The following is a 23864-nucleotide window of genomic DNA, read 5'->3' on the forward strand; positions in this document are numbered from 1 at the left end:
AAAAATCAGAAAAAAATCAGAAAAAAATCCGAAAAAAATCCGGAAAAAATCCAAAACAATTCCAAAAAATCCCAAATCACCCAGAAACCCAAAATCCCCTAATTTCTCCCCAAACCTCACCCTGGAAGTCGGGGGGCAGGTGCACCTGAGGCCCCAAAAAATAGGAAAAATGCAAAAAAAATCAGAAAAAAATCAGAAAAAAATCCGAAAAAAATCCGGAAAAAATCCAAAACAATTCCAAAAAATCCCAAATCACCCAGAAACCCAAAATCCCCTAATTTCTCCCCAAACCTCACCCTGGAAGTCGGGGGGCAGGTGCACCTGAGGCCCCAAAAAATAGGAAAAATGCAAAAAAAATCAGAAAAAAATCAGAAAAAAATCCGAAAAAAATCCGGAAAAAATCCAAAACAATTCCAAAAAATCCCAAATCACCCAGAAACCCAAAATCCCCTAATTTCTCCCCAAACCTCACCCTGGAAGTAGGGGGAAGGTGCACCTGAGGCCCCAAAAAATAGGAAAAAATTCCAAAAAAATCCGAAAAAAATCCGAAAAAAATCCGAAAAAAATCAGAAAAAATGCAAAAAAAATCCAAAAAAATCCGGAAAAATCCCAAATCACCCCAAATCCCAAAATTCCCTAATTTCGCCCCAAACCTCACCCTGGAAGTCGGGGGCAGGTGCACCTGAGGCCCCAAAAAATCAGAAAAAAATTCGAAAAAATCCAAAAAAATTTTTAAAAAATTAGAAAAAAATCAGAAAAAAATCAGAAAAAATCCAGAAAAAATCCTAAATCGTCCCAAAACCCCAAAATTCCCCAATTTCGCCCCAAACCTCACCCTGGAAGTCGGGGGGCAGCTGCACCTGAGGCCCCAAAAAATAGGAAAAAATGCAAAAAAAATCAGAAAAAAATCAGAAAAAAATCGGAAAAAAATCCGAAAAAAATCAGAAAAAATCCCCAAAAAATGCGGAAAAATCCCAAATCACCCCAAATCCCAAAATGTCTCGATTTTGCCCCAAATCTCACCCTCGAGGTGAGCACCTGAGGCCCCAAAAAATAGAAAAAAATTCAAAAAAATTCAAAAAAATTAAAAAAAAAAGCAAAAAAATCAGAAAAAATCCAGAAAAAAACCCTAAATCGTCCCAAAACCCCAAAATTTCAAGATTTCTCCCCAAACCTCACCCTGGAAGTCGGGGGGCAGGTGCACCTGAGGCCCCAAAAAATAGGAAAAATGCAAAAAAAATGTAAAAAAAATCAGAAAAAAATCCGAAAAAAATCGGAAAAAAATCCCAAAAAATCCCAAAAAATCCCAAATCACCCCAAACCCCAAAATTTCAAGATTTCTCCCCAAACCTCACCCTGGAAGTAGGGGGAAGGTGCACCTGAGGCCCCAAAAAATAGGAAAAAATTCCAAAAAAATCAAAAAAAAATCTGAAAAAAATCAGAAAAAATGCAAAGAAAATCCAAAAAAATCCCAAAAAAATCCCAAATCACCCAGAATCCCAAAATCTCCTAATTTCACCCCAAACCTCACCCTGGAAGTCGGGAGGAAGGTGCACCTGAGGCCCCCAGCGTCCCCCAGGCCCTGCTGGCTGCAGCTGAACCTCCTGAGGTCCATAAGATCCTGAGAGGAAATTCAGAGAACAATTCTGCCAGTCGAAGGGGAAATGGGAAACCTGCAGGGAAAAAAAAGACCTGAAATCCTCTGAATTCACCCCAAAAAATCATCATTTAATAGAGACCTGAAATCCTCTGAATTCACCCCAAAAAAATCCCCAATTCGTAGGGCAATGAAATCTCAAAAAAACCCCCCAAAAAAACCCCCAAAAAATCCCAAAAAAAACCCAAAAAAATCCCCCAAAAAACCCAAAAAACCCCCAATTCGTAGAGCAATGAAATCCCAAAAAAAACCCAAAAAACCCCAAAAAATCCCCAATTCGTAGGGCAATGAAATCCCAAAAAAAACCCCAAAAAAATCCCAAAAAAACCCAAAAAACCCCAAAAAAACCCAAAAAAATCCCAAAAAAATCCCAAAAAAATCCCCAAAAAACCCCAAAAAAATCCCCAATTCGTAGAGACCTGAAATCTCAAAAAAAAAACCCAAAAAACCCCCCAAAAAACCCCAAAAAACCCAAAAAGTCCCAAAAAAATCCCCAATTCGTAGAGCAATGAAATCCCAAAAAAAACCCAAAAAAACCCCAAAAAATCCCAAAAATCTGACATGGAATCCTCAAAAATTAAAAAAAAAATCGCCCCTAAATCCCACAAATTAACCCCAAAAATCAAAAAAAATTCCCCCAAAATCGCCCCGAAATGCTCTGAATTCACCCAAAAAAAATTGTGAGGTCATGGAGACATGAAATCCCCAAAAAAACCCCAAAAGTCTGACAGAGAAACCCAAAATTCCCTGAAAATCACCCCAAAAATCCCCAAATTTCCCTGAAATTACTCAAATTTCCCCCAAAATTCCCCTAATTTTCCCCAGATTTCTCCCAATTTCCCCAATTTTACTCAAATTCCCTCAAATTTTCCCAAAAATTCCCTAAAATTCCTCAAATTTCCCCCAAATTTCCCCAAAATTTCCCCCAAATTTTCCTCAAAATTATTCAAATTTCCCCCAAAATTCTCCAATTTTACTCAAATTCCCCCAAAATTCCCCCAAATTTTCCCCAAAATTACTCATATTTCCCCCAAATTTCCCAAAAATTTCCCAAAAATTTCCCAAAAATTCCTCAAATTTCCCCCAAAATCCCCCAAATTTGCTCCAAAATTTCTCAGATTTACCCCAAATTTCTCCCAAAATTTCCCCAAAATCCCCAAAATTACTCAAGTTCCCCCAAGTTTTCCCAAATTTACTCAATTCCCCCAAATTGCTCCAAATTTCCCCCAAATTTCCCCCAATTTTACTCAAATTTCCCTCAAATTCCCCCAAAATTTCCCCAAACTTATTAAAATTTCCCCAAATTTCCCCAAAATTCCCCCAAATTTCCTCCAAAATTCCACAAATTTCCCCAAAATTCCCACAAATCTCCCCAAATTTCCCCCAAATTCCCCCAAAATCCCCCAAATTCCCCAAATTCCCCGAATTCCCCCCAAACCCACCCGGATGGGGCAGCGGCTGCGGAACAGAGCTGGAGGTCTCCAGGTGACAAAACCCTCTGAGGTGACAATGGCGCGGACTGAGAGCGAGACTCCGAACTCTCCGTCATTGCTGGGGGGAAAAATCCCAAAATTCACAAAAATCCACCCAAAAAACCCCGAAATCCCCGAAAAAATCCACCCAGGAAAACCCCAAAAAAATCCCAACAGAAAAATCCCAAAAAAACCCAATAAACACCCCCAGGGAGACTCCGAACTCTCCGTCATTGCTGGGGAGGAAAAATCCCAAAAAAACCTGAAATAGACCCAAAAAAACCCAAAATCCCCGAAAAAATCCACCCAGAAAAACATCCAAAAAAACCCAATGAAAAAATCCCAAAAAATCCCAAAAAAACCCACAAAATAAGACCCAAAATCATCCCCAGGGAGACACCGAACTGAGAGAAAATCCCAAAAAACCAAAAATCTCCCCAAAAAAACCCCAAAAAACCCCTAAAATCCACCCAGAAAAACCTCAAAAAAACCCCAAAGAAAAAATCCCAAAAAAAACCCAAAAAAGCCCCAAAAATCGCTCCCAGGGAGACTCCGAACTCTCCGTCGTTGCTGGGGGAAGGAAATCCCAAAAAAACCTGAAATAGACCCAAAAAACCCCAAAATCCCCGAAAAAATCCACCCAGGAAAACCTCAAAAAAAAATAAACCCAAAAAAACCCCCAAAAAACCCCAAAAAAACCCCAAAAACCAACCCCAGGGACTGAGAGCGAGACTCCGAACTCTCCGTCGTTGCTGGGGGAGGAAATCCCAAAAAAACCTGAAATAGACCCAAAAAACCCCGAAATCCCCGAAAAAATCCACCCAGGAAAACCCCAAAAAAATCCCAATGAAAAAATCCCCAAAAAATCCCAAAAAACCCCCAAAAAACCCCAAAAAAACCCCCAAAATAAGACCCAAAGTCATCCCCAGGGAGACACTAAACTGAGAGAAAATCCCAAAAACACCTGGAATCCTAAAAAACCCCAAAAAAATCCCAAAATCCCCGAAAAAATCCACCCCGGAAAACCCAGAATAGAATAGTAGCCAAAAAACCCCAAAAACCCCAAAAAAACCCCCAAAATAAGACCCAAAAATCATCCCCAGGGAGACACCAAACTGAGAGAAAATCCCAAAAAAACCAAAAATCCCCCCAAAAAAACCCCCAAAAACCCCTAAAATCCACCCTGAAAAACCGCAAAAAAACCCCAAAGAAAAAATCCCAAAAAAACCTAAAAAGCCCCAGAAATCACCCCCGGAGAGACTTCGAACTCACTGTCATTGCTGAGGGGAGAAAATCCCAAAAATAAACCCAAAAAACCCGAAATCCCAAAAAAAAATCCCAAAAAACCCAAAATCCCTGAAAAAATCCACCCAGAAAAACCTCCAAAAATCCCAACACAAAAATCCCAAAAATAGCTGAACTAAACCCAAAAAACCCCGAAATACCAAAAAAAAACCCCAAAAAAATCCACCCAGAGAAACCTCAAAAAAACCCCAACAAAAAAATCCCAAAAAATCCCCAAAAAACCAAAAAAATCCCAAAATACCCTGAAAAAAATCCACCCCGAAATCCCAAAAATCCCCAAAAAAATCCCCTAAAAATCCCATTAAAATCACCCCAAAACATCCCCAAAAATTCCCAAAAAATTCCCAAAATTTCCCAAAACCCCAAATTTTTCCCAAAATCCCCTTAAAATTCCCTTAAATTCCCTAAAAATCCCATTAAAATCCCATTAAAATCCCCTAAAAATCCCCTAAAAATCCCTTAAAATCCCCTAAAATCACCCCAAAATTCCCCAAAAACCCCAAATTTTCCCCCAAAATTCCCCTACTTGTTGTCCAGCCCCACATCTGGCAGCCAGATGTGCCCAAAATCCCCTTAAAATCCCCTAAAAATCCCCAAAAATCCCACTAAAATCCTCTAAAATCCCTTAAAATCCCCTAAAATCACCCAAAAATCTCCCCAAAAATTCCCAAAATTTGCCAAAAACCCCAAATTTCCCCCAAAATCCCCTTAAAATTCCCTTAAATTCCCTAAAAATCCCATTAAAATCCCATTAAAATCCCATTTAAATTGCTTAAAATCCCCTAAAATCACCCAAAAATCTCCCCAAAAATTCCCAAAAATTCCCCAAAATCCCCAAATCCCTCACTTGTTGTCCAGCCCCACATCTGGCAGCCAGATGTGCCCAAAATCCCAAAAATCCCATTAAAATCCCATTAAAATCCCATTAAAATCCCATTAAAATCCCATTTAAATTGCTTAAAATCCCCTAAAATCACCCAAAAATCTCCCCAAAAATTCCCAAAATTTCCCAAAATTCCCCAAAATCCCCAAATTTTCCCCAAAATCCCCTTAAAATTCCCTTAAATCCCCTAAAAATCCCATTAAAATCCCACTAAAATCCCAAAAAATAAAAAAAAATCCCCTAAAAATCCCTTAAAATCCCCTAAAATCACCCAAAACATCCCAAAAAATTCCCAAAAAAATCCCAAAATTTCCCAAAATCCCTGAATTTTCCCCCAAAACCCCTCACTTGTTGTCCAGCCCCACATCTGGCAGCCAGATGTGCCCAAAATCCCAATTAAATCCCCTAAAAATTCCCTAAAATCCCATTAAAATCCTCGAAAATCCCATTAAAATCACCCCAAAACCACCAAAAAATTCCAAAAAATTCCCAAAATTTCCCCAAAACCCCAAATTTCCCCCAAAACTCAAAAAAATCCCATTTAATTCCCATTAAAATCCCTAAAAATCCCATTAAAATCCCATTAAAATCCCATTAAATAAAAAAAAATTCCCTAAAAATCACCTTAAAATCCCCAAAAATCACCCAAAAATCTCCCCAAAAATTCCCAAAATTTCCCAAAAACCCCAAATTTCCCCCAAAATCCCCTTAAAATTCCCTTAAATTCCCCAAAAATCCCCTAAAATCCCCTAAAAATCCCCTTTAAATCCCATTTAAATCGCTTAAAATCCCCTAAAATCACCCAAAACCTCCCAAAAAATTCCCGAAAATTTCCCAAAATTTCCCAAAATCCCCGAATTTTCCCCAAAATCCCCTTAAAATTCCCTTAAATTCCCTAAAAATCCCATTAAAATCCAAAAAAATCCCCTAAAAATCCCCTTAAAATCCCAAAAAATCCCCTAAAATCACCCAAAACCACCAAAAAATTCCCGAAAAATTCCCAAAAATCCCCAAAATTCCCCTCACTTGTTGTCCAGCCCCACATCTGGCAGCCAGATGTGCCCAAAATCCCAAAAATCCCATTAAAATCCCATTTAAATCCCATTAAAATCCCATTTAAATTGCTTAAAATCCCCTAAAATCACCCAAAACCACCAAAAAATTCCCGAAAAATTCCCAAAAATCCCCAAAATTTGCCCTCACTTGTTGTCCAGCCCCACATCTGGCAGCCAGATGTTGTCGGCAGGAACTCTCAGCACAGAAACTCCTCCGTGATCTTTGGGGTTCCAGGAGAGCCGAGGGTCCTTCCAGCTCTGGGGGGGAGAGAAAAAAAAACCCAAAATCGGCAGAAATCAACCCAAAAATTAACCCAAAGTTATCTGAATTTATCCCAAAAATAAACCCCAAAATCGGCAGAAATCAACCCAAAAATTAACCCGAAATTTATCAGGATTTATCCCAAAAAAATCCCCAAATTTATCAGAAATTATCCCAAAAAATAACCCCAAAATTGTCAGAATTCACCCCAAAAATAAACCCGAAATTGTCTGAATTTATCCCAAAAATAAACCCAAAATTTATCTGAATTTATCCCAAAAAAACCCCCAAAATCGGCAGAAATCAACCCAAAAATTAACCCCAAATTGTCAGGATTAACCCCAAAAATAAACCTGAAATTTATCAGGATTTATCCCAAAAAAATCCCCAAATTTATCCCAAAATTAACCCAAAATTTATCAGAATTTATCCTAAAAATAACCCCAAAATCGGCAGAATTCACCCCAAAAATAAACCCGAAATTTATCAGGATTTATCCCCAAAAAAACCCCAAAGTTATCAGAATTTATCCCAAAAATAACCCCGAAATTGTCAGAATTTATCCCAAAAACCCCAAATTTATGGGAATTAACCCCAAAAAACCAGAGGGAAAATTACCAAAATTCATCCCAAAAAAAAGAGAATAAAAGGCAAATGGGATTGAAAAAAAATCCCAGAGAAATTACCCCAAAAAACCCCCAAAATTGTCTGAATTCACCCCCAAAAAAATCCCAAATTTATCCAAATTCATCCCAAAAAATAATGGGAAAATTCCTGAATTCCAACCCAAAAAAAAGAGACAAAAATCCAACTGGAATTGCAAAAATTCCAAAAAATTCCAAAAAAACTTTCCTCAAAATTTCCCAAAAATTTCCCCAAAATTCCCCAAAAAATTTCCCCAAAATTCCCAAAAAAAATCCCAAAAATATTCCCCAAAATTCTCAAAAAATTTCCCCAAAATTCCCAAATAATTTCCCCAAAAATTTCCCCAAAATTCCCCAAAAAATTCCCAAAAATTTACCCAAATTTCTCCAAAAATTTCCTCAAAATTCCCAAAAAATTTCCCAAAAATTCCCAAAAAATTTCCCAAAATTCCCCAAAAATTTCCCCAAAATTCCCATAAAATTTCCCCCAAATTGCCCCAAATTCCCCAAAATTCACCCCAAATTCCTCCCAAATTTCCCAAATTTCCCCAAATTTTACCAAATTCAGGTAAACTTTGGTCGTCAACTCTTCGTTCTTCTCATCCTGCGGGAATTTTGGGGAATTTTGGGATATTTTGGGGAATTTTGGGGAATTTTGGGATATTTTGGGGGAATTTTGGGATATTTTGGGGAATTTCGGGGAGTTCTGGGGGAGCTCAGGGAGTTCCCACTGAAACTCCCCCAAAAACCCCAAAAAATCCCAAAAAACCCCCAAAATTTCCCAAAAACACACAAAATTCCCCCAAAACCCCAAAAATCCCCCCAAAAAACTCCGAAAAAACCCCCAAAATCTCCCCAAAAAACAACCCAAAACCTCCCCGAAATCCCAAAAATCCACCCCAAAATCCCTGAAAATCACCCAAAAAACCCAAAAACCCCAAATCCCCCAAAACCTCCCAAAATCACCCCAAAAATCCCCCAAAATCACCCAAAAACCGTCCAAAAAAATCCGAATTTTCAAAAAAAAACCCCAAATTTTCCCAAAATCCCCGAATTTCTCCCCAAATCTCACCAGCCCCACGAGCTGCGCCAGCTCCAGCCCCAAACCTCCCGAAATCCCCCAAAAACCCCCAAAAAACCCCCAAAAACCGTCAAGAAACCCCCGAATTTTCCCGAAAAAAACCCGAATTTTCCCCCAAATCACCCAAATTTTCCCAAAATCCCCGAATTTCACCCCAAATCTCACTCACCAGCCCCACGAGCTGCGCCAGCTCCAGCCCCAAACCTCCCAAAAACCCCAAAAAACCCCAAAAATCCCCCCAAAACCATCAAAAATCCCCGAATTTTCCCGAAAAAACCCGAATTTTCCCCAAATTTCCCCAAATTTTCCCAAAATCCCCGAATTTCACCCCAAATCTCACCAGCCCCACGAGCTGAGCCAACTCACCAGCCCCAAATCACCCCAAAACCACCCCAAAAACCCCCAAAATCCCCAAAAAAACCCCAAAACTGCCCGAAAATCGCTCAAAAACCGCCCGAAAATCCCCGAATTTTCCCCAAAAAATCCCAAATTTTCCCGAAATTTTCCCAAAATCCCCGAATTTCGCCCCAAATCTCACTCACCAGCCCCACGAGCTGCGGCAATTCCAGCCCCAAATCTCCCAAAATCCCCCAAAAAAACCCAAAAAAACCCCCAAAAATCCCCAAAACCACCTGAAAAAAACCCGAATTTTCCCGAATTTTCCCCAAATTTTCCCAAAATCCCCGAATTTCGCCCCAAATCTCACTCACCAGCCCCACGAGCTGCGCCAGCTCCATCCCCAAAACCTCCCAATATCCCCCAAATTCACCCCAAAAAACCCCAAAACCGCCCGAAAATCCCCCGAATTTCGTCCCAAATCTCCCAAATTTTCCCAAAAAACCCCAAATTTTCCCCAAATCCCCGAATTTCACCCCAAATCTCACTCACCAGCCCCACGAGCTGCGCCAGCTCCAGCCCCAAACCTCCCAAAATCCTCCAAAATCCCCCAAAAACCGTCAAAAAAACCCCGAATTTTCCCGAAAAAACCCGAATTTTCCCGAATTTCCCGAAATTTTCCCAAAATCCCCGAATTTCGCCCCAAATCTGACTCACCAGCCCCACGAGCTGCGCCAGCTCCATCCCCAAAACCTCCCAAAATCCCCCAAATTCACCCCAAAAACCCCCAAAACCACCCAAAAATCCCCGAATTTCGTCCCAAATCTCCCAAATTTTCCCAAAAAACCCCAAATTTTCCCCAAATCCCCGATTTTCGCCCCAAATGTGACTCACCAGCCCCACGAGCTGCGCCAGCTCCAGCCCCAAACCTCCCAAAACACCTCAAAATCCCCAAAAAACCTCCAAAATCACCCCAAAAATCCCCCAAAATCACCCAAAAACCGTACAAAAAACCCGAATTTTCCCGAATTTTCCCCAAATTTCCCCAAAATCCCCGAATTTCACCCCAAATGTGACTCACCAGCCCCACGAGCTGCGCCAGCTCCAGCCCCAAACCTCCCAAAAACCCCAAAACCACCCAAAACACCCCAAAATCCCCCAAAAACCGTCCAAAAAAACCCGAATTTTCCCGAAAAAAACCCGAATTTTCCCCAAAAATCACCCAAATTTTCCCAAAATCCCCAAAATTCACCCCAAATCTCACTCACCAGCCCCACGAGCTGCGCCAGCTCCATCCCCACGCTGACCAGCACCGCCCCTCCCCCCGCCGGCCGCACCCCTGACCTCTGTGACCCCAAAAGGGACCCCAGGAGGGACCCGGGGGGGGAGGGGCGAGCTGGGGGAGAGATTTGGGGTGAGTTCGGGCGAGTTTGGGAAATTTGGGATTTTGGGGAATTTGGGGATATTTGGGGTGAGTTTGGGGGATTTAGGAATTTGGAAGAAATTGGGGAATTTGGGGATTTGGGATATTTGGGGGATTTGGGGAGAGAGAGAGATTTGGGGTGAGTTTGGGCGAGTTTGGGAAATTTGGGATTTTGGGGATATTTGGGGGAATTCGGGGAGATTTGGGGAGAAAAAATGGGGAAATTGGGGAGATTTGGGGTGAGTTTGGGAAATTTGGGATTTTGGGGGAATTTGGGGAGATTTGGGGAGGAATCAGGGAGGAAAAAATGGGGAAATTTGGGGTGAATTCGGGGAATTTGGGGAGAAATTGGGGAATTTTGGGAATTTTGGGATATTTGGGGGAATTGGGGAGAAATTGGGGAAATTTGGGGTGAATTTGGGGGATTTTGGGACATTTGGGGGATTTGGGGAGAAAAAATGGGGAGTTTTGGGGTGAGTTTGGGAAATTTGGGGATTTTGGGGATATTTGGGGGAATTTGGGGAATAAAAATGGGAAATTGGGGAGATTTGGGGGAGTTTGGGGAAGGGGAATTGGAGGAATCAGGAAAAATGGGGAAATTTGGGGTGGTTTTGGGGAATTTGGGGAGAAATGGGGATTTTGGGATATTTAAGTTTGGGAGAAATTGGGAAATTTGGGGTGAATTTGGGATTTGGGACATTTGGGGAATTGGGGAGATTTGGGGGATTTGGGGACTTTTGGGGGATTTTGGGACATTTGGGAGAGATTGGGGAGAAAAAATGGGAAATTGGGGAAATTTGGGGTGAATTTGGGGGAGTTTGGGACTTTTGGGGGATTATGGGAAAAAAACCGGGGAAATTGGGGAATTTGGGAAGAAATTGGGGAAATTTGGGATGAATTTGGGGAAATTTGGGGAAATTTGGGAGAAATTGGGGAATTTGGGAAATTGGGGAGAGAAATTTGAGGTGAATTTGGGGGATTTTGGGACTTTTGGGGGATTTTGGGGAGAAATTGGGGAGAAAAACGGGAAACTGGGGAGATTTGGGAGAAATTGGGGAATTTGGGGGAAATTTGGGGGATTTTGGGAAATCTGGGGAAATTGGGGAGAAATAATGGGGAGAAATTGGGGAGATTTGGGGAATTTGGGAGAATTTGGGGAAATTGGGAGAATTGGGAAAACTGGGGTATTTGGGAGAAATTTGGGAGAAGTTGGGGAATTTGGGAAATTTGGGGAAATTGGGGAATTTGGGGAGTTGAAAGGGATTTTTTTTTTATTTTGGGGATTTTTTGGGTGATTTTGGGATCCCGGTGGCGTTTTTGGGGCAGTTTGAGGGAAACTGAGGCAGGGAAATCCCAAATTTGGGGATTTTGGGGTCGGAGGGGGGGTTTGGGGGTCCCGGGAGGGATTTTGGCGATTTTTGGGGATTTTTGGGGATTTTTTCGGGGATTTTCTCGGGGATTTTTTGGGGATTTTTTGGGGATTTTGGAGAATTTTGGGGTTTTTTGGGGGATTTAGGGTTTTTAGGGAATTTTAGGGGATTTTTGGGGATTTTTTTGGATTTTGAATTTTAGGGATGGGAATTTTTAGGGGATTTTAGGGCATTTTGGATTTTGGGGATTTTGGGGATTTTGGGGGTTGGGGCAGTTTTTGGGGGCTTTCGGGGGTCCCGAGGGTTGGAGATCGCGAGGGATTTTTGGGGATTTTTGGGGATATTTTGGGGTATTTTGGGGTCGCGGGGGGATTTTTGGGAGTCGCGGGGAATTTTAGGGATATTTTTGGGTTTTGGGGGTTTTGGGGATTTGGGGTCCCGAGGGGTTTTAGGGATATTTTGGGTTATTTTTGGGTTAATTTTGGGCTATTTTGAGTTCCCGAAGGTCTCGCGATATTTCAGGGCTATTTGAGTTAATTTTGGGTTAATTTGGGATATTTTGGGCTCGCGGAGGTCTCGCGATATTTGAGGGAAATTCAGGGATATTTGGGTTAATTTTGGGTTAATTTTGGGTTAATTTTGGGTTAATTTTCGGCTATTTTGGGCTCGCGGAGGTCTCGCGATATTTCAGGGATTTCAGGGATATTTGGGTTTATTTTGGGTTAATTTTTGGCTATTTTGGGGTCTCGCGGTATTTCAGGGATTTCAGGGCTTTTTGAGTTAATTTTGGGTTATTTTTGGGTTAATTTTTGGCTATTTTGGGCTCCCGGAGGTCTCGCGATATTTCAGGGCTATTTGAGTTAATTTTGGGTCAATTTTGGGTTAATTTTGGGTTAATTTTGGGCTATTTTGGGCTCCCGGAGGGTCTCGCGATATTTCAGGGATATTTAGGGTTATTTGGGTTAATTTTGGGTTAATTTTGGGCTATTTTGGGGTCGCGGAGGTCTCGCGGTATTTGGGGATATTTGAGTTAATTTTGGGTTAATTTTAGTCTATTTTGGGCTATTTTGGGGTCCCGAAGAGTCTCGCGATATTTCAGGTATTTCAGGGTTATTTGGGTTAATTTTGGGTTAATTTTGGGTTAATTTTGGGTTAATTTTGGGTATTTTGGGGTCTCTCGGTACCGAAGGCGATCAGGAGGAGGAAGATGAGGCTGAAGGAGAGCATGGCCGAGTGGGGGAGGGGCTGTGGGGTGGGGGAGGGGCGGTGGGGGGACAGCTGGGTGGGGGAGGGGCTGATGGGGTGGGGGAGGGGCGGCAGCTGCTCCGGATGTGGGGGAGGGGCGGATCGGGGAGTGGGGGAGGGGCGGGAAGGAATTCCCGGCCGGAATTGACCTGCGAGTGACCCTGAGAGCCCAAAATCCACCCGAAATTAACCAGAAATGGACCCGAAAATTAATCTGAAATTAACCCAAAATCGACCCCAAATTGACCCGAAATTAATCCGAAATTAACCCGAAATTAACCTGAAATTATCCCGAAATTATCCCGAAATTATCCCGAAAATTACTGTGAAATTATACTGAAATTATCCCGAAATTAGCCCAAAATCGACCCGAAATTAACCTGAAATTAACTTGAAATTATCCCGAAATTAATCCAAAATTACCCAAAATTAACCCGAAATTATCCTGAAATTATCCCGAAAATTACCGTGAAATTATACTGAAATTATCCCGAAATTAGCCCAAAATGGACCCAAAATTAACCAGAAATTAACCAGAAATTAACCCAAAATCAACCCGAAAATTGCCGCGAATTTACACCGAAATTAACTGAAATAAACCCAAAATGGACCCGAAATTAACTCGAAATTATCCCGAAATTTATTTATTTATTTATTTATTATTAGAGTTTATTTATTATTCTTTATTTATTATTATTTATTTATTATTCGAATTTATTTATTATTCGAGTTAATTTTAACTCGAAAATTAACCCAAAATGGACCCGAAATGGACCAAAATTCACCCGAAATTCGCCCGAAACTCACCCCAAATCGACCCGAAATTAACCCGAAAATTAACCCAAAATCGACCCCAAATCGACCCCAAATTAACCCGAAAATTAACCCAAAATCGACCCCAAATCGACCCCAAATTAACCCGAAATTAACCCAAATTTAACCCAAAATTAACCCAAAATCGACCCGAAATTGACCCGAAAATTGCCGCGAATTTATACCTAAAATTATACCTCCCAAACCCCCCAAAATTTGGCCCCAAAAACCCCAAATTTTGCCTCCCAGACCCCAAAATTTCCCCCAAAAACCCCAAAATTTCCCAAAACCCCCAAATTTTGACCCTAAAAACCCAAAAATTCACTCAAAATCCTCCCAAATCCCCAAAATTTCACCCCAAAACCCCAAATTTCCCCAAAAACCCCAAATTCCCCCAAATTCCCCAAATTTCCCCCCAAACCCCCCAAATTTCGCTCCAAGAAAACCCAAAATTTTGCTCCAACCCCAAAATTTCCCCCAAAACCCCCAAAATTTCCCAAAAACCCCAAAATTTCCCAAACCCCCCAAAATTTGGCTCCAAAAACTGCCAAAATCTCCCAAAACCCTCCAATTTTCACTCCAAAAACCCCAAAATTTCCCCCTAAAATCCCCAAAATTTCCCAAACCCCCCAAAATTTGGCTCCAAAAACGCCAAATCTTCCCCCAACAACCCCAAATTTTGACCCTAAAAACCCAAATTTTCCCCCAAAACCCCAAATTTCACTCCAAAAACCCCGGAATTTCCCAAAACCTCCAAATTTTGTCAAAAACCCCCAAATTTCCCAAAAAACCCCCAAATTTCCCCCCAAAATTCCCCCAAATTTCCCCAAAAATTCCCAAAATTTCCCCAAAAACCCCAAATTTTCCCAAAACCCCCAAATTCCCCCAAATTCCCCCAAAAAGCCACAAGCGCAAACCGGTACAAAGAGGTGTTTATTGGGGGCGGGGCCAGGCTGTCAATCATGCACAGGTGGGCGTGGCCTCGCGGTGGGCGTGGCTTATTGCTCTCGGGGGCGTGGCTTGCACAGTGAGGGGTCTGAAAGGGGCGTGGCCTGGCGAGGGGGCGTGGCTTGTGGGGGGGCTCGGGTCCCCACGTGACCGGGAGGGGTTTGGGATTTTGGGGAATTTTGGGGATTTTTTTGGGATTTTTTGGGGTTTTTTGGGAATTTTTTGGGAATTTTTTGGGAATTTTGGGGAATTTTTTTGGATTTTTGGGGATTTTGGGGGATTTTTGGGGAATTTTTGGGGAATTTTGGGATTTTTTGGGAGGAATTTTCGGTGTTTTTGGGAATTTTTGGGGAATTTTGGGGGATTTTGGGGGTTTTTTGGGAATTTTTTTTGGGGGGGGATTTGGGGGATTTGGGGTTTTTTGGGGGGATTTTTGGGAATTTTTGGGGAATTTTTTTGGTTTTTTGGTGGAATTTTTGGGGTTTGGTGGGGATTTTGGGGTTTTTTGGGATAAATTCGGGTTTTTTGGGGGTAAATTCTGGGGTTTCTTGGTTTTTTAGGGATTTTTTCTTCTGGAGGATCTCAGTGCAGATTTTTCAGGGCAAATTCAGGGATTTTTGGGGATTTTTTGGTGTTTTTTGTGTTTTTTGGGGTTTTCTTCTCTGGAAGATCTCAGTGAAGATTTTTTGGGGTAAATCCGGAGGTTTTGAGGTAAATTCAGGTTTTTTGGGGTTTTCGTCTCCCAGAGGATCTCAGTGCAGAATTTTCAGGGTAAATTCATGTTTTTTGGGGTAAATTCGAGGTTTTTTGGGGTTTTTTGGGGTTTCTCCCCCAGGCTGTCTCAGTGCAGGTTTTTTGGGGTAAATCCTTAGTTTTTGGGGTAAATTCAGGTGGTTTTGGGGTAAATCCATGTGATTTTGGGGTTTTTTGGGGTAAATCCGGAGTTTTTGGGGTAAATCCAGGCGATTTTGGGGTAAATTCAGGGTTTTTGGGGTTTTCTCCCCCAGGCCATCTCAGTGCAGATTTTTTGGGGTAAATTCAGGTTTTTTGGGGTTTTCTTCTCTCAGAGGATCTCAGGGCAGATTTTTCAGGATAAAGTCAGGTTTTTTGGGTAAATTCGAGGTTTTTGGGGGTTTTTTGGGGTTTCTCCCCCAGGCCATCTCAGTGCAGGTGTTTTAGGGTAAATCCAGGTGATTTTGGGGTAAATCCAGACGATTTTGGGGTTTTCTCCCCCAGGCCGTCTCAGTGCAGGTGTTTCAGGTTAAATTCAGGTTTTTTGGGGTAAATCCAGGTGATTTTGGGTTAAATCCAGGTGATTTTGGGGTAAATTCAGGCGATTTTGGGGTTTTTTGGGGTAAATCCAGGTGATTTTGGGGTAAATTCAGGCGATTTTGGGGTTTTCTCCCCCAGGCCGTCTCAGTGCAGGTGTTTCCAGGTGAAAGGTCAGCCGGAGGTCAAAGGTCACAGCTCGCAGGTCTCTCTGGGGTCCGCCGGGGTCAGAGGTCGCCGGGGGGGGGAGGGGCGGCGGGGGAGGTGGGGGAGGGGCAGGGGGGAGGTTCCTCCACCTCGTGCAGAGAAGGTTCTCGATAGAGAGCCACTGGGGGGAGGGGAGGGGAGAGAGGTTAGCCAAAATGAGCTAAAATGAGCCCAAAATGAGCCCAAAATCCCACCCAAAATTAGCCCAAATCCCACCCGAAATTCACCCAAAATTCCATCGAAATTACCCCAAAATTGCATCGAAATTATCCCAAAATCCCACCCAAAATTAGCTCAAATCCACCCGAAATTCACCCGAAATTAGCCCAAAATCCCACCCGAAATTACCCCAAAAATTAGCCCAAAATTAGCCCAAGATTAGCCTAAAATTCACCCAAAATTCAGGAAAATCCCACCCGAAATTCCACCGAAATTACCCCAAAATCCCACCCAAAAATTAGCCCAAATGACCCCAAAATCCCACCCAAAATTCACAAAAATTCCACCTGAAATTACCCCAAAAGTAGCCCAAAATTAGCCCAAAATCCCACCCGAAATTCACCCAAAATTCCATCGAAATGATCCCAAAATAACACCCAAAATTCAGCCCAAAATTCAGGAAAATCCCACCCGAAATTCCACCAAAATTATCCTAAATCTCACCAAAAATTAGCCCAAAATTACCCCAAAATCCACCCAAAATTAGCCCAAAATCCCACCCGAAATTCACCCAAAATTCAGGAAAATCCCATCAGAAATTCCATCAAAATTACCCCAAAATCCCACCCGAAATCACCCCAAAATTACCCCAAATTTACCTCAAAATCCCACCCGAAATTCACAAAAATTCCACCCGAAATTACCCCAAAATTAGCCCAAAATTAGCCCAAAATCCCACCCGAAATTCACCCAAAATTACCCCAAAATTCAGGAAAATCCCACCCGAAAATCCATTGAAATTACCCCGAAATTCCACCCAAAAATTAGCCCAAATTACCCCAAAATCCTGCCCGAAATTCACAAAAATCCCACCCGAAATTCACCCAAAATTACCCCAAAATTCCATCGAAATTAGCCCAAAATAACACCCAAAATTCACCCAAATTTCACATAAATTCCCCCAAATTCCCTCCCAAAATTTCACCCAAAATTCACCAAATTCCACCCAAATTTAACCCAAATTTCCCCCAATTTTAACCCAAAATTCCCACGAATTTCACACAAATCCAGCCCAAATTTCTCTCTCCAACTCCCAAATTTTGGGGAATTTTCAGGAATTTTGGGGAATTTTCAGGAATTTTGGGATCCCAAATCCCAAATTTTGCCTCTCTAACCCCCAAATTTTGGGAAATTTTGGGGAAATTTGGGGTCCCAAATCCTAAATTCTGTCTGTCCAACCCCCAAAATTTCGGGGAATTTTCAGGAATTTCAGGAATTTTGAAGTCCCAAATCCCAAATTTTGGGGGAATTTTGAGGAATTTTGGGGTCCCGAATCTCAAATTTTGGGGAATTTTCAGGAATTTTGGGTTCCCTACCCCAAAATTTTGGGGAAATTCTTGGGAATTTTGGCTAATTTTGGGATTTCCCTCCAAATTTTTGGGAATTTCGGGATTTTTCCCCAAATTTTGGGATTTTTCCCCAAATTTAGGTTAATTTTGGGGTCGCTCACCCTCGAGCAGCTGGGGCAGGAAGTGGGCAGCCGCCTTGTCCTGATTTTGGAGTTCCCTAATCCCAAATTTTGGCTCTCCAACCCCAAAATTTTGGGGAATTTTCAGGATTTTGGGGAATTTTGAAGTCCCAAAATCCCAAATTTTGGAGAATTTTCAGGAATTTTGGGTCCCAAATCCCAAATTTCAGCTTTCCAATCGCAAATTTTGGGGCATTTTCAGGAATTTTGGGGTCCCAACCCCAAATTTTGACTCTCCACCCCCCAAATTTTGTTTAATTTTGGGAAATTTTTGGGAATTTTGGGATTTTCCCCCAAATTTTGGGGTCACTCACCCTCGAGCAGCTGGGGCAGGAAGTGGGCAGCCGCCTTGTCCTGATTTTGGGGTCCCAAATCCCAAATTTTGGGGAATTTAGGTTAATTTTGGTTAATTTAGTTAATTTTGGGGTCCCTAATCCCAAATTTTGGTTAATTTAGGTGTTAATTTTGGGGTCCCTAATCCCAAATTTAGGTTAATTTAGGTTAATTATTTTGGGTCACTCACCCTCGAGCAGCTGGGGCAGGAAGTGGGCAGCCGCCTTGTCCTGATTTCAGGGTCCCAGATCCCAAATTTTGGTTAATTTAGGTTAATTATTTTGGGTCACTCACCCTCGAGCAGCTGGGGCAGGAAGTGGGCAGCCGCCTTGTCCTGATTTCAGGGTCCCAAATCCCAAATTTTGGTTAATTTAGGTTAATTTTGGTTAATTTAGTTAATTTTGGGGTCCCTAATCCCAAATTTAGGTTAATTTGGTTAATTTTGGGTCACTCACCCTCGAGCAGCTGGGGCAGGAAGTGGGCAGCCGCCTTGTCCTGATTTCAGGGTCCCAGATCCCAAATTTTGGTTAATTTAGGTGTTAATTTGGGGTCACTCACCCTCGAGCAGCTGGGGCAGGAAGTGGGCAGCCGCCTTGTCCTGATTTTGGGGTCCCTAATCCCAAATTTTGGTTAATTTGGTTAATTTTGGGTCACTCACCCTCGAGCAGCTGGGGCAGGAAGTGGGCAGCCGCCTTGTCCTTGCGCACTCGCGGTCCGGCCATCGGCCGCCCGTGTCTGTCCAGCCCCAGGTACCAGGCGCGGCCCGAGCGCCGCTGGCGGTACAGAGCCGAGGCGTAGAGCACGTGGTAGTTCTCGAAAACGCACTCCTTGAAGCGACACTCAGGTGTGAAATGTACCTGGGAACACACCTGAGTTACCTGGGGACACCTGGGACACACCTGGGGACACATTTGGGGACAATAGGGACACATTTGGGGACAACAGGGACACCTAAATCTGAGGTAGTTCTCGAAAACGCACTCCTTGAAGCGACACTCAGGTGTGAAGTGTACCTGGGAACACACCTGGGGTCACCTGGGGACACCTGGATGTACCTGAGACACATTTGGGGACAACAGGGACACCTAAATCTAAGGTAGTTCTCGAAAACGCACTCCTTGAAGCGACACTCAGGTGTGAAGTGCACCTGGGAACACCTGAGAGTTACCTGGGTGTACCTGGGATACACCTGGGGACAATAGGGACACATTTGGGGACAATAGAGACACCCCTGGGGACACCCAGAGCACTCCTTGAAGCGACACTCAGGTGTGAAATGCACCTGGGAACACACCTGGGGTCACCTGGGGACACCTGGATGTACCTGAGACACGTTTGGGGACAATAGGGACACATTTGGGGACAACAGGGACACCTAAATCTGAGGTAGTTCTCGAAAACGCACTCCTTGAAGCGACACTCAGGTGTGAAATGTACCTGGGAACACACCTGGGGTCACGTAGGTGTACCTGGGATACATTTGGGGACATTTGGGGACAATAGGGACACACCTGGTGGTGTTTTGGGGAACTTCAGGGGTTTTTTGGTGTTCCCATGTGAGATTTTGGGGTGAATTTGGGTTTTCAGACTCTATTTTGGGGTGAATTTGGGGCTCCAGGCTATATTTTGGGTGAATTTTGGGGTAAATTCACGATTTCAGGCTCTATTTTGGGGTGAATTTGGGGTTTCAGGGTGAATTTGGGGTTCCAGGCTGTATTTTGGGGTGAATTTGGGGTTTCAGTCTCTATTTTGGGGTGAATTTTGGGTGAATTCAGGGTGAATTTGGGGTTTCATGGTGAATTCAGGGTTCTAGTCACTATTTTGGGGTGAATTGGGGTGAATTTGGGGTTTCCAGGTGAATTTAGGGTGAATTTTGGGGTGAATTTGGGATTTCCAGGCTGTACTTCGGGGTGAATTTGGTGTTTCAGGGTATATTTTGGGGTGAATTGGGGTGAATTTGGGTGAATTTTGGGTGCATTCAGGGTGAATTTGGGGTTCTGGGGTGAATTCAGGGTTCCAGTCTCTATTTTGGGGTGAATTCAGGTGATTTGGGGTGAATTCGGGGTGAATTTGGGGTGAATTTGGGGTTCCAGTCTCTATTTTGGGGTGAATTGGTGTGGATTTGGGATTCCAGGGTGAATTTGGGGTTCCAGTCTCTATTTTGGGGTGAATTTGGGGTGAATTTGGGGTTTCAGTCTCTATTTTGGGGTGAATTGGGGTGATTTCGGGTTCGGTCACTCACGGAGCTGTACACCACACCAGCACCATTCATGGCCACATAGCGTCCGGCGCGAGTTCCCTGGATGGCGACGACCCTGAGCCCGACCGGGATCAGATTGAACAGAGCTGGAAACCAGTATGGACCAGTATGAACCAGTATGGACTGGTACAAACCAGTATAAACCAGTATGAACCAGTATAGACCGGTATAAACTAGTATGAACCAGTATAAACCAGTATAGACCAGTATAAACCAGTATAAACCAGTACGACCCTGAGCCCGACCGGGATCAGATTGAACAGCGCTGGAAACCAGTACAAACCAGTATGAACCAGTATGGACTGGTGTGAGCCAGTATGAACCGGTATAAACCAGTATAAACCAGTATGGACCAGTATGAACCAGTATGAACCAGTATGGACTGGTGTGAGCCAGTATGAACCAGTATAAACCAATATAAACCAGTATAAACCAGTACGACCCTGAGCCCGACTGGGATCAGATTGAACAGAGCTGGAAACCAGAATGGACCAGTATGAACCAGTATAAACCAGTATAAACCAGTATAAACCAGTATGAACCAGTATAAACCAATATAAACCACCGCCCATTCTTTCAAGCCACGCCCATTCCCAAACCACGCCCACTCATTGCCAGCCCTGCCAATCACTCAAACCCCGCCCACAGCCCAAGCCCCGCCCACCGCCCAAGCCCCGCCCACTCACTGCCAGGCCCCGCCCATAACCCAAAGCCCCGCCCACTCACTGCCAGGTCCCGCCCACTGCCCAAGCCCCGCCCACTCACTGTCAGGCCCCGCCCACAGCCCAAGCCCCGCCCACTCACTGCCAGGCCCCGCCTCCTCCCAGGTTCCGTCCAATCGGCCGTCGGGCGCCATGTGCAGGAAGTGACCGTGACCTCCCCGGAGCCGCGCGATGGCGCCGCGGAGCTGCGGTTCTGAAAAACCCAAAATCCCGGAAATTCACCCCAAAAAAGCCTTCAAATCTAAATTCATAAATAAACACCAAAAATCCCCGAAATTCCCCCGAAAAACCCCAAAAAACCAGAGCAGTGACCTCCCCGGAGCCGCGCGATGGCGCCGCGGAGCTGCGGTTCTGAAAAACCCCAAAATCCAAAAAATTCACCCCAAAATCCCGGGAATTCACCCCAAAAAAATCCCCAAATCCAAAATCCAGAAATTCCCCCGAAAAAACCCGAAATTTCCCCGAAAAAACCCCAAAATTCCCATAGAAACACCCGAAATTCCCATAGGAAACACCCAAAAAAACCCCAAAAAACAGAGCATTGACCTTCCCGGAGCTGCGGTTCTGAAAATCCCAAAATCCCAGGAATTCACCCCAAAAAAGCCTTCAAATCTAAATTCATAAATAAACACCAAAAATCCCCGAAATTCCACCGAAAAAAACCCCAAAATTCCCACAGAAAACACCCAAAAAACCCCAAAACACAGAGAAGTGACCTCCCCGGAGCTGCGGTTCAGAAAATCCCAAAATCCCGGAAATTCACCCCAAAAAAGCCTTCAAATCTAAATTCATAGATAAACACCAAAAATCCCCGAAATTCCCCCGAAAAACCCCAAAAAACCAGAGCAGTGACCTCCCCGGAGCCGCGCGATGGCGCCGCGGAGCTGCGGTTCTGGAAAACCCCAAAATCCCGGAAATTTACCCCAAAATCCCGGGAATTCACCCCAAAAAAATCCCAAATCAAAAACCCCCGAAAAAACCCAACATTTCCCCGAAAAACCCCGAAATTTCCCCAAAAACCCCCAAAATTCCCATAGAAAACACCCAAAAACAGAGCAGTGATCTCCCCGGTGCTGCGGTTCTGAAAAAAACCCAAAATCCAAGGAATTCACCCCAAAAAAATCCCAAACCAAAAACCCCGAAATTCCCCCGAAAAAACCCGAAATTTCCATAGAAACACCCCAGAATTCCCATAGAAAACTCCCAAAAAACCCCAAAAACCAGAGCAGTGATCTCCCTGGAGCTGCGGTTCTGAAAACCCCAAAATCCCAAAAATTCACTGATTTACCCCAAAAAAACCCCAAAATCAAAACTCCCCAGAAAACCCCAAAATTCCCATAGAAAAACCCCAAAAACCAGAGAACTGACACCCCAAAAAACACCCCAAATCGAAACCCCAAAATCCTCCCCGAAAACCCAAAAATCCTGAAAAGCACCAAAATTGCCCCAAACTCTCCCCAAATCCACCCGAATTCATCCCAAATCCACCCGAAATTACCCCAAATCGCCCAAAATCACCCCAAATCACCCAAAATCAATCCCAAAATCCCCCAAATCCATCACAAATGACCCCAAATCCCCCATAAATTACCCCAAATCCCTGTAAATAACCCCAAAACCTCCAGAAATCACCCCAAACTGCCCCAAAAACCCCCAAAATCACCCCAAAATCACCCGAAATCAATCCTGTCACCCAAAATCACCCGAAAATGACCCAAGTTCAATCCTAAATGACCCAAAACCCCCCGAAATCACCCCAAAATCACCGAATAACCCAAATAAATGGCCCCAAATCGATCCCAAATGACCCAAAATCCCCCAAAATCACCCCAAAATTACCCCAAATCACCCCATAACCACCATAAATCACCGAATAACCCACATAAATCACCCCAAATGACCCAAAATCCCCACAAATCACCCCAAAAATTACCGGGGGGTTTCTCTCGGGGTCTCCTCCGCCTGCCGCACCCCCTGACCTTGGCCACGAGGCCCCAAATCCCCCCGAAATCACCCCAAAATTACCCCAAATCACCCCATAACCACCGCAAATCACCCGTTAATGACCCCAATCGATCCCAAATGACCCAAAATCCCCACAAATCACCCCAAAACCTACCGGGGGGTTTCTCTCGGGGTCTCCTCCTCCTGCCGCACCCCCTGACCGTCACCACGAGACCCCAAATCCCCCGAAATCACCCCAAAATCCCCCAAAAATCACCCCAAAATCACCCCATAACCACCATAAATCACCGAATAACCCAAATAAATGACCCCAAATCGATCCCAAATCGACCCCAAATGACCCAAAATCCCCATAAATCACCCCAAAATTACCGGGGGGTTTCTCTCGGGGTCTCCTCCGCCTGCCGCACCCCCTGACCTTGGCCACGAGACCCCAAATCCCCCCGAAATCACCCCAAAATCACCCCATAACCACCATAAATCACCGAATAACCCAAATAAACGACCCCAAATCGACCCCAAATGACCCAAAATCCCCACAAATCACCCCAAAACCTACCGGGGGGTTTCTCTCGGGGTCTCCTCCTCCTGCCGCACCCCCTGACCTTGGCCACGAGGCCGCGCAGCTGCTGCTGGCAGAGCGAAGGGGGTCTGGGGGCGCCGGGGGCGCGCGCGGGGCCGGGGGCGCGCGGGGGGGGCGCGTCCTTCCCCCCCCTGCGCTGCCGGATCAGAGAGCTCGCCAGGGCCGCCATGGCTTTTGGGGTTTTTTGGGGGGTTTTGGGGTTTTGGGGGTTTTGGGATTTTTTAGGGATTTTTTAAGGGTTTTTTGGGATTTTTTGGGATTTTAAGGGTTTTTTGGATTTTTCGGGGTTTTAGGGATTTTAAGGGGGTTTTGGGAAGGGGATTTTTAGGGGGTTTTTGGGATTT

General features: G+C 43.9%; 2 protein-coding genes and 3 long non-coding RNA genes across 9 annotated transcripts in view; 2 read left to right on the forward strand and 3 right to left on the reverse strand.

Annotated features, from left to right (window-relative positions):
- SENP3 (SUMO specific peptidase 3) overlaps positions 1-12728 on the reverse strand; it is a 46555-nt gene extending 33827 nt beyond the window's left edge. Inside the window, exons 1-6 of one of the 2 annotated variants that reach the window (XM_085045148.1) lie at positions 12673-12728; positions 9964-10091; positions 7838-7882; positions 6521-6630; positions 3100-3208; positions 1532-1673 (exon numbers count right to left, since the gene is read on the reverse strand). In XM_085045148.1, the coding sequence (XP_084901274.1) occupies positions 1532-1673; positions 3100-3208; positions 6521-6630; positions 7838-7882; positions 9964-10091; positions 12673-12715 (577 nt within the window). In that variant the 5' untranslated portion in view covers positions 12716-12728. Of the gene's footprint in view, positions 1-1519; positions 1674-3099; positions 3209-6520; positions 6631-7837; positions 7883-9963; positions 10092-12672 lie in introns of both variants that reach the window. The other variant, XM_085045147.1, reaches the window with a different exon arrangement.
- Positions 1-23864, forward strand: part of LOC146423168 (uncharacterized) — a 59231-nt gene that overhangs the window by 34479 nt on the left and 888 nt on the right. The gene's annotated exons all lie outside the window — the stretch shown is intronic.
- On the reverse strand, positions 15296-23761 carry LOC146423170 (fibroblast growth factor 11-like). Of its 3 annotated transcripts, none has more exons than XR_014847693.1 (6): positions 23497-23761; positions 21055-21165; positions 20233-20336; positions 18649-18847; positions 15920-16091; positions 15296-15344 (listed from the first exon to the last, which is right to left on the reverse strand). XR_014847693.1 is itself a non-coding variant. In XM_085045212.1 (6 exons), the coding sequence occupies exons 1-6, from the start codon at positions 23687-23689 to the stop codon at positions 15991-15993; spliced, it is 708 nt and encodes a 235-aa protein (XP_084901338.1). In that variant the 5' UTR covers positions 23690-23761; the 3' UTR covers positions 15703-15990. The 3 variants fall into 3 exon arrangements, 2 of the variants coding, with proteins under 2 accessions (XP_084901338.1, XP_084901337.1); XM_085045212.1 differs by lacking the exon at positions 15296-15344 and adding an exon at positions 23310-23355 and having other exon boundaries at positions 15703-16091; positions 23543-23761; XM_085045211.1 differs by lacking the exon at positions 15296-15344 and having other exon boundaries at positions 15703-16091.
- Positions 15306-16039, forward strand: LOC146423171 (uncharacterized). Of its 2 annotated transcripts, XR_014847714.1 has the most exons (4): positions 15306-15387; positions 15439-15546; positions 15586-15664; positions 15920-16039. It is a non-coding gene; the product is annotated as an uncharacterized LOC146423171 (long non-coding RNA). The 2 variants fall into 2 exon arrangements; XR_014847715.1 differs by lacking the exon at positions 15439-15546 and having other exon boundaries at positions 15338-15395; positions 15617-15664.
- LOC146423172 (uncharacterized) lies at positions 20350-20807 on the reverse strand. The gene is made up of 2 exons (XR_014847727.1): positions 20743-20807; positions 20350-20484 (listed from the first exon to the last, which is right to left on the reverse strand). It is a non-coding gene; the product is annotated as an uncharacterized LOC146423172 (long non-coding RNA).

Source organism: Lichenostomus cassidix, unplaced genomic scaffold, assembly GCF_008360975.1.
Source record: "Lichenostomus cassidix isolate B80296 unplaced genomic scaffold, HeHo_3.0 HiC_scaffold_34, whole genome shotgun sequence".
NCBI classification, from domain to species: domain Eukaryota; kingdom Metazoa; phylum Chordata; class Aves; order Passeriformes; family Meliphagidae; genus Lichenostomus; species Lichenostomus cassidix.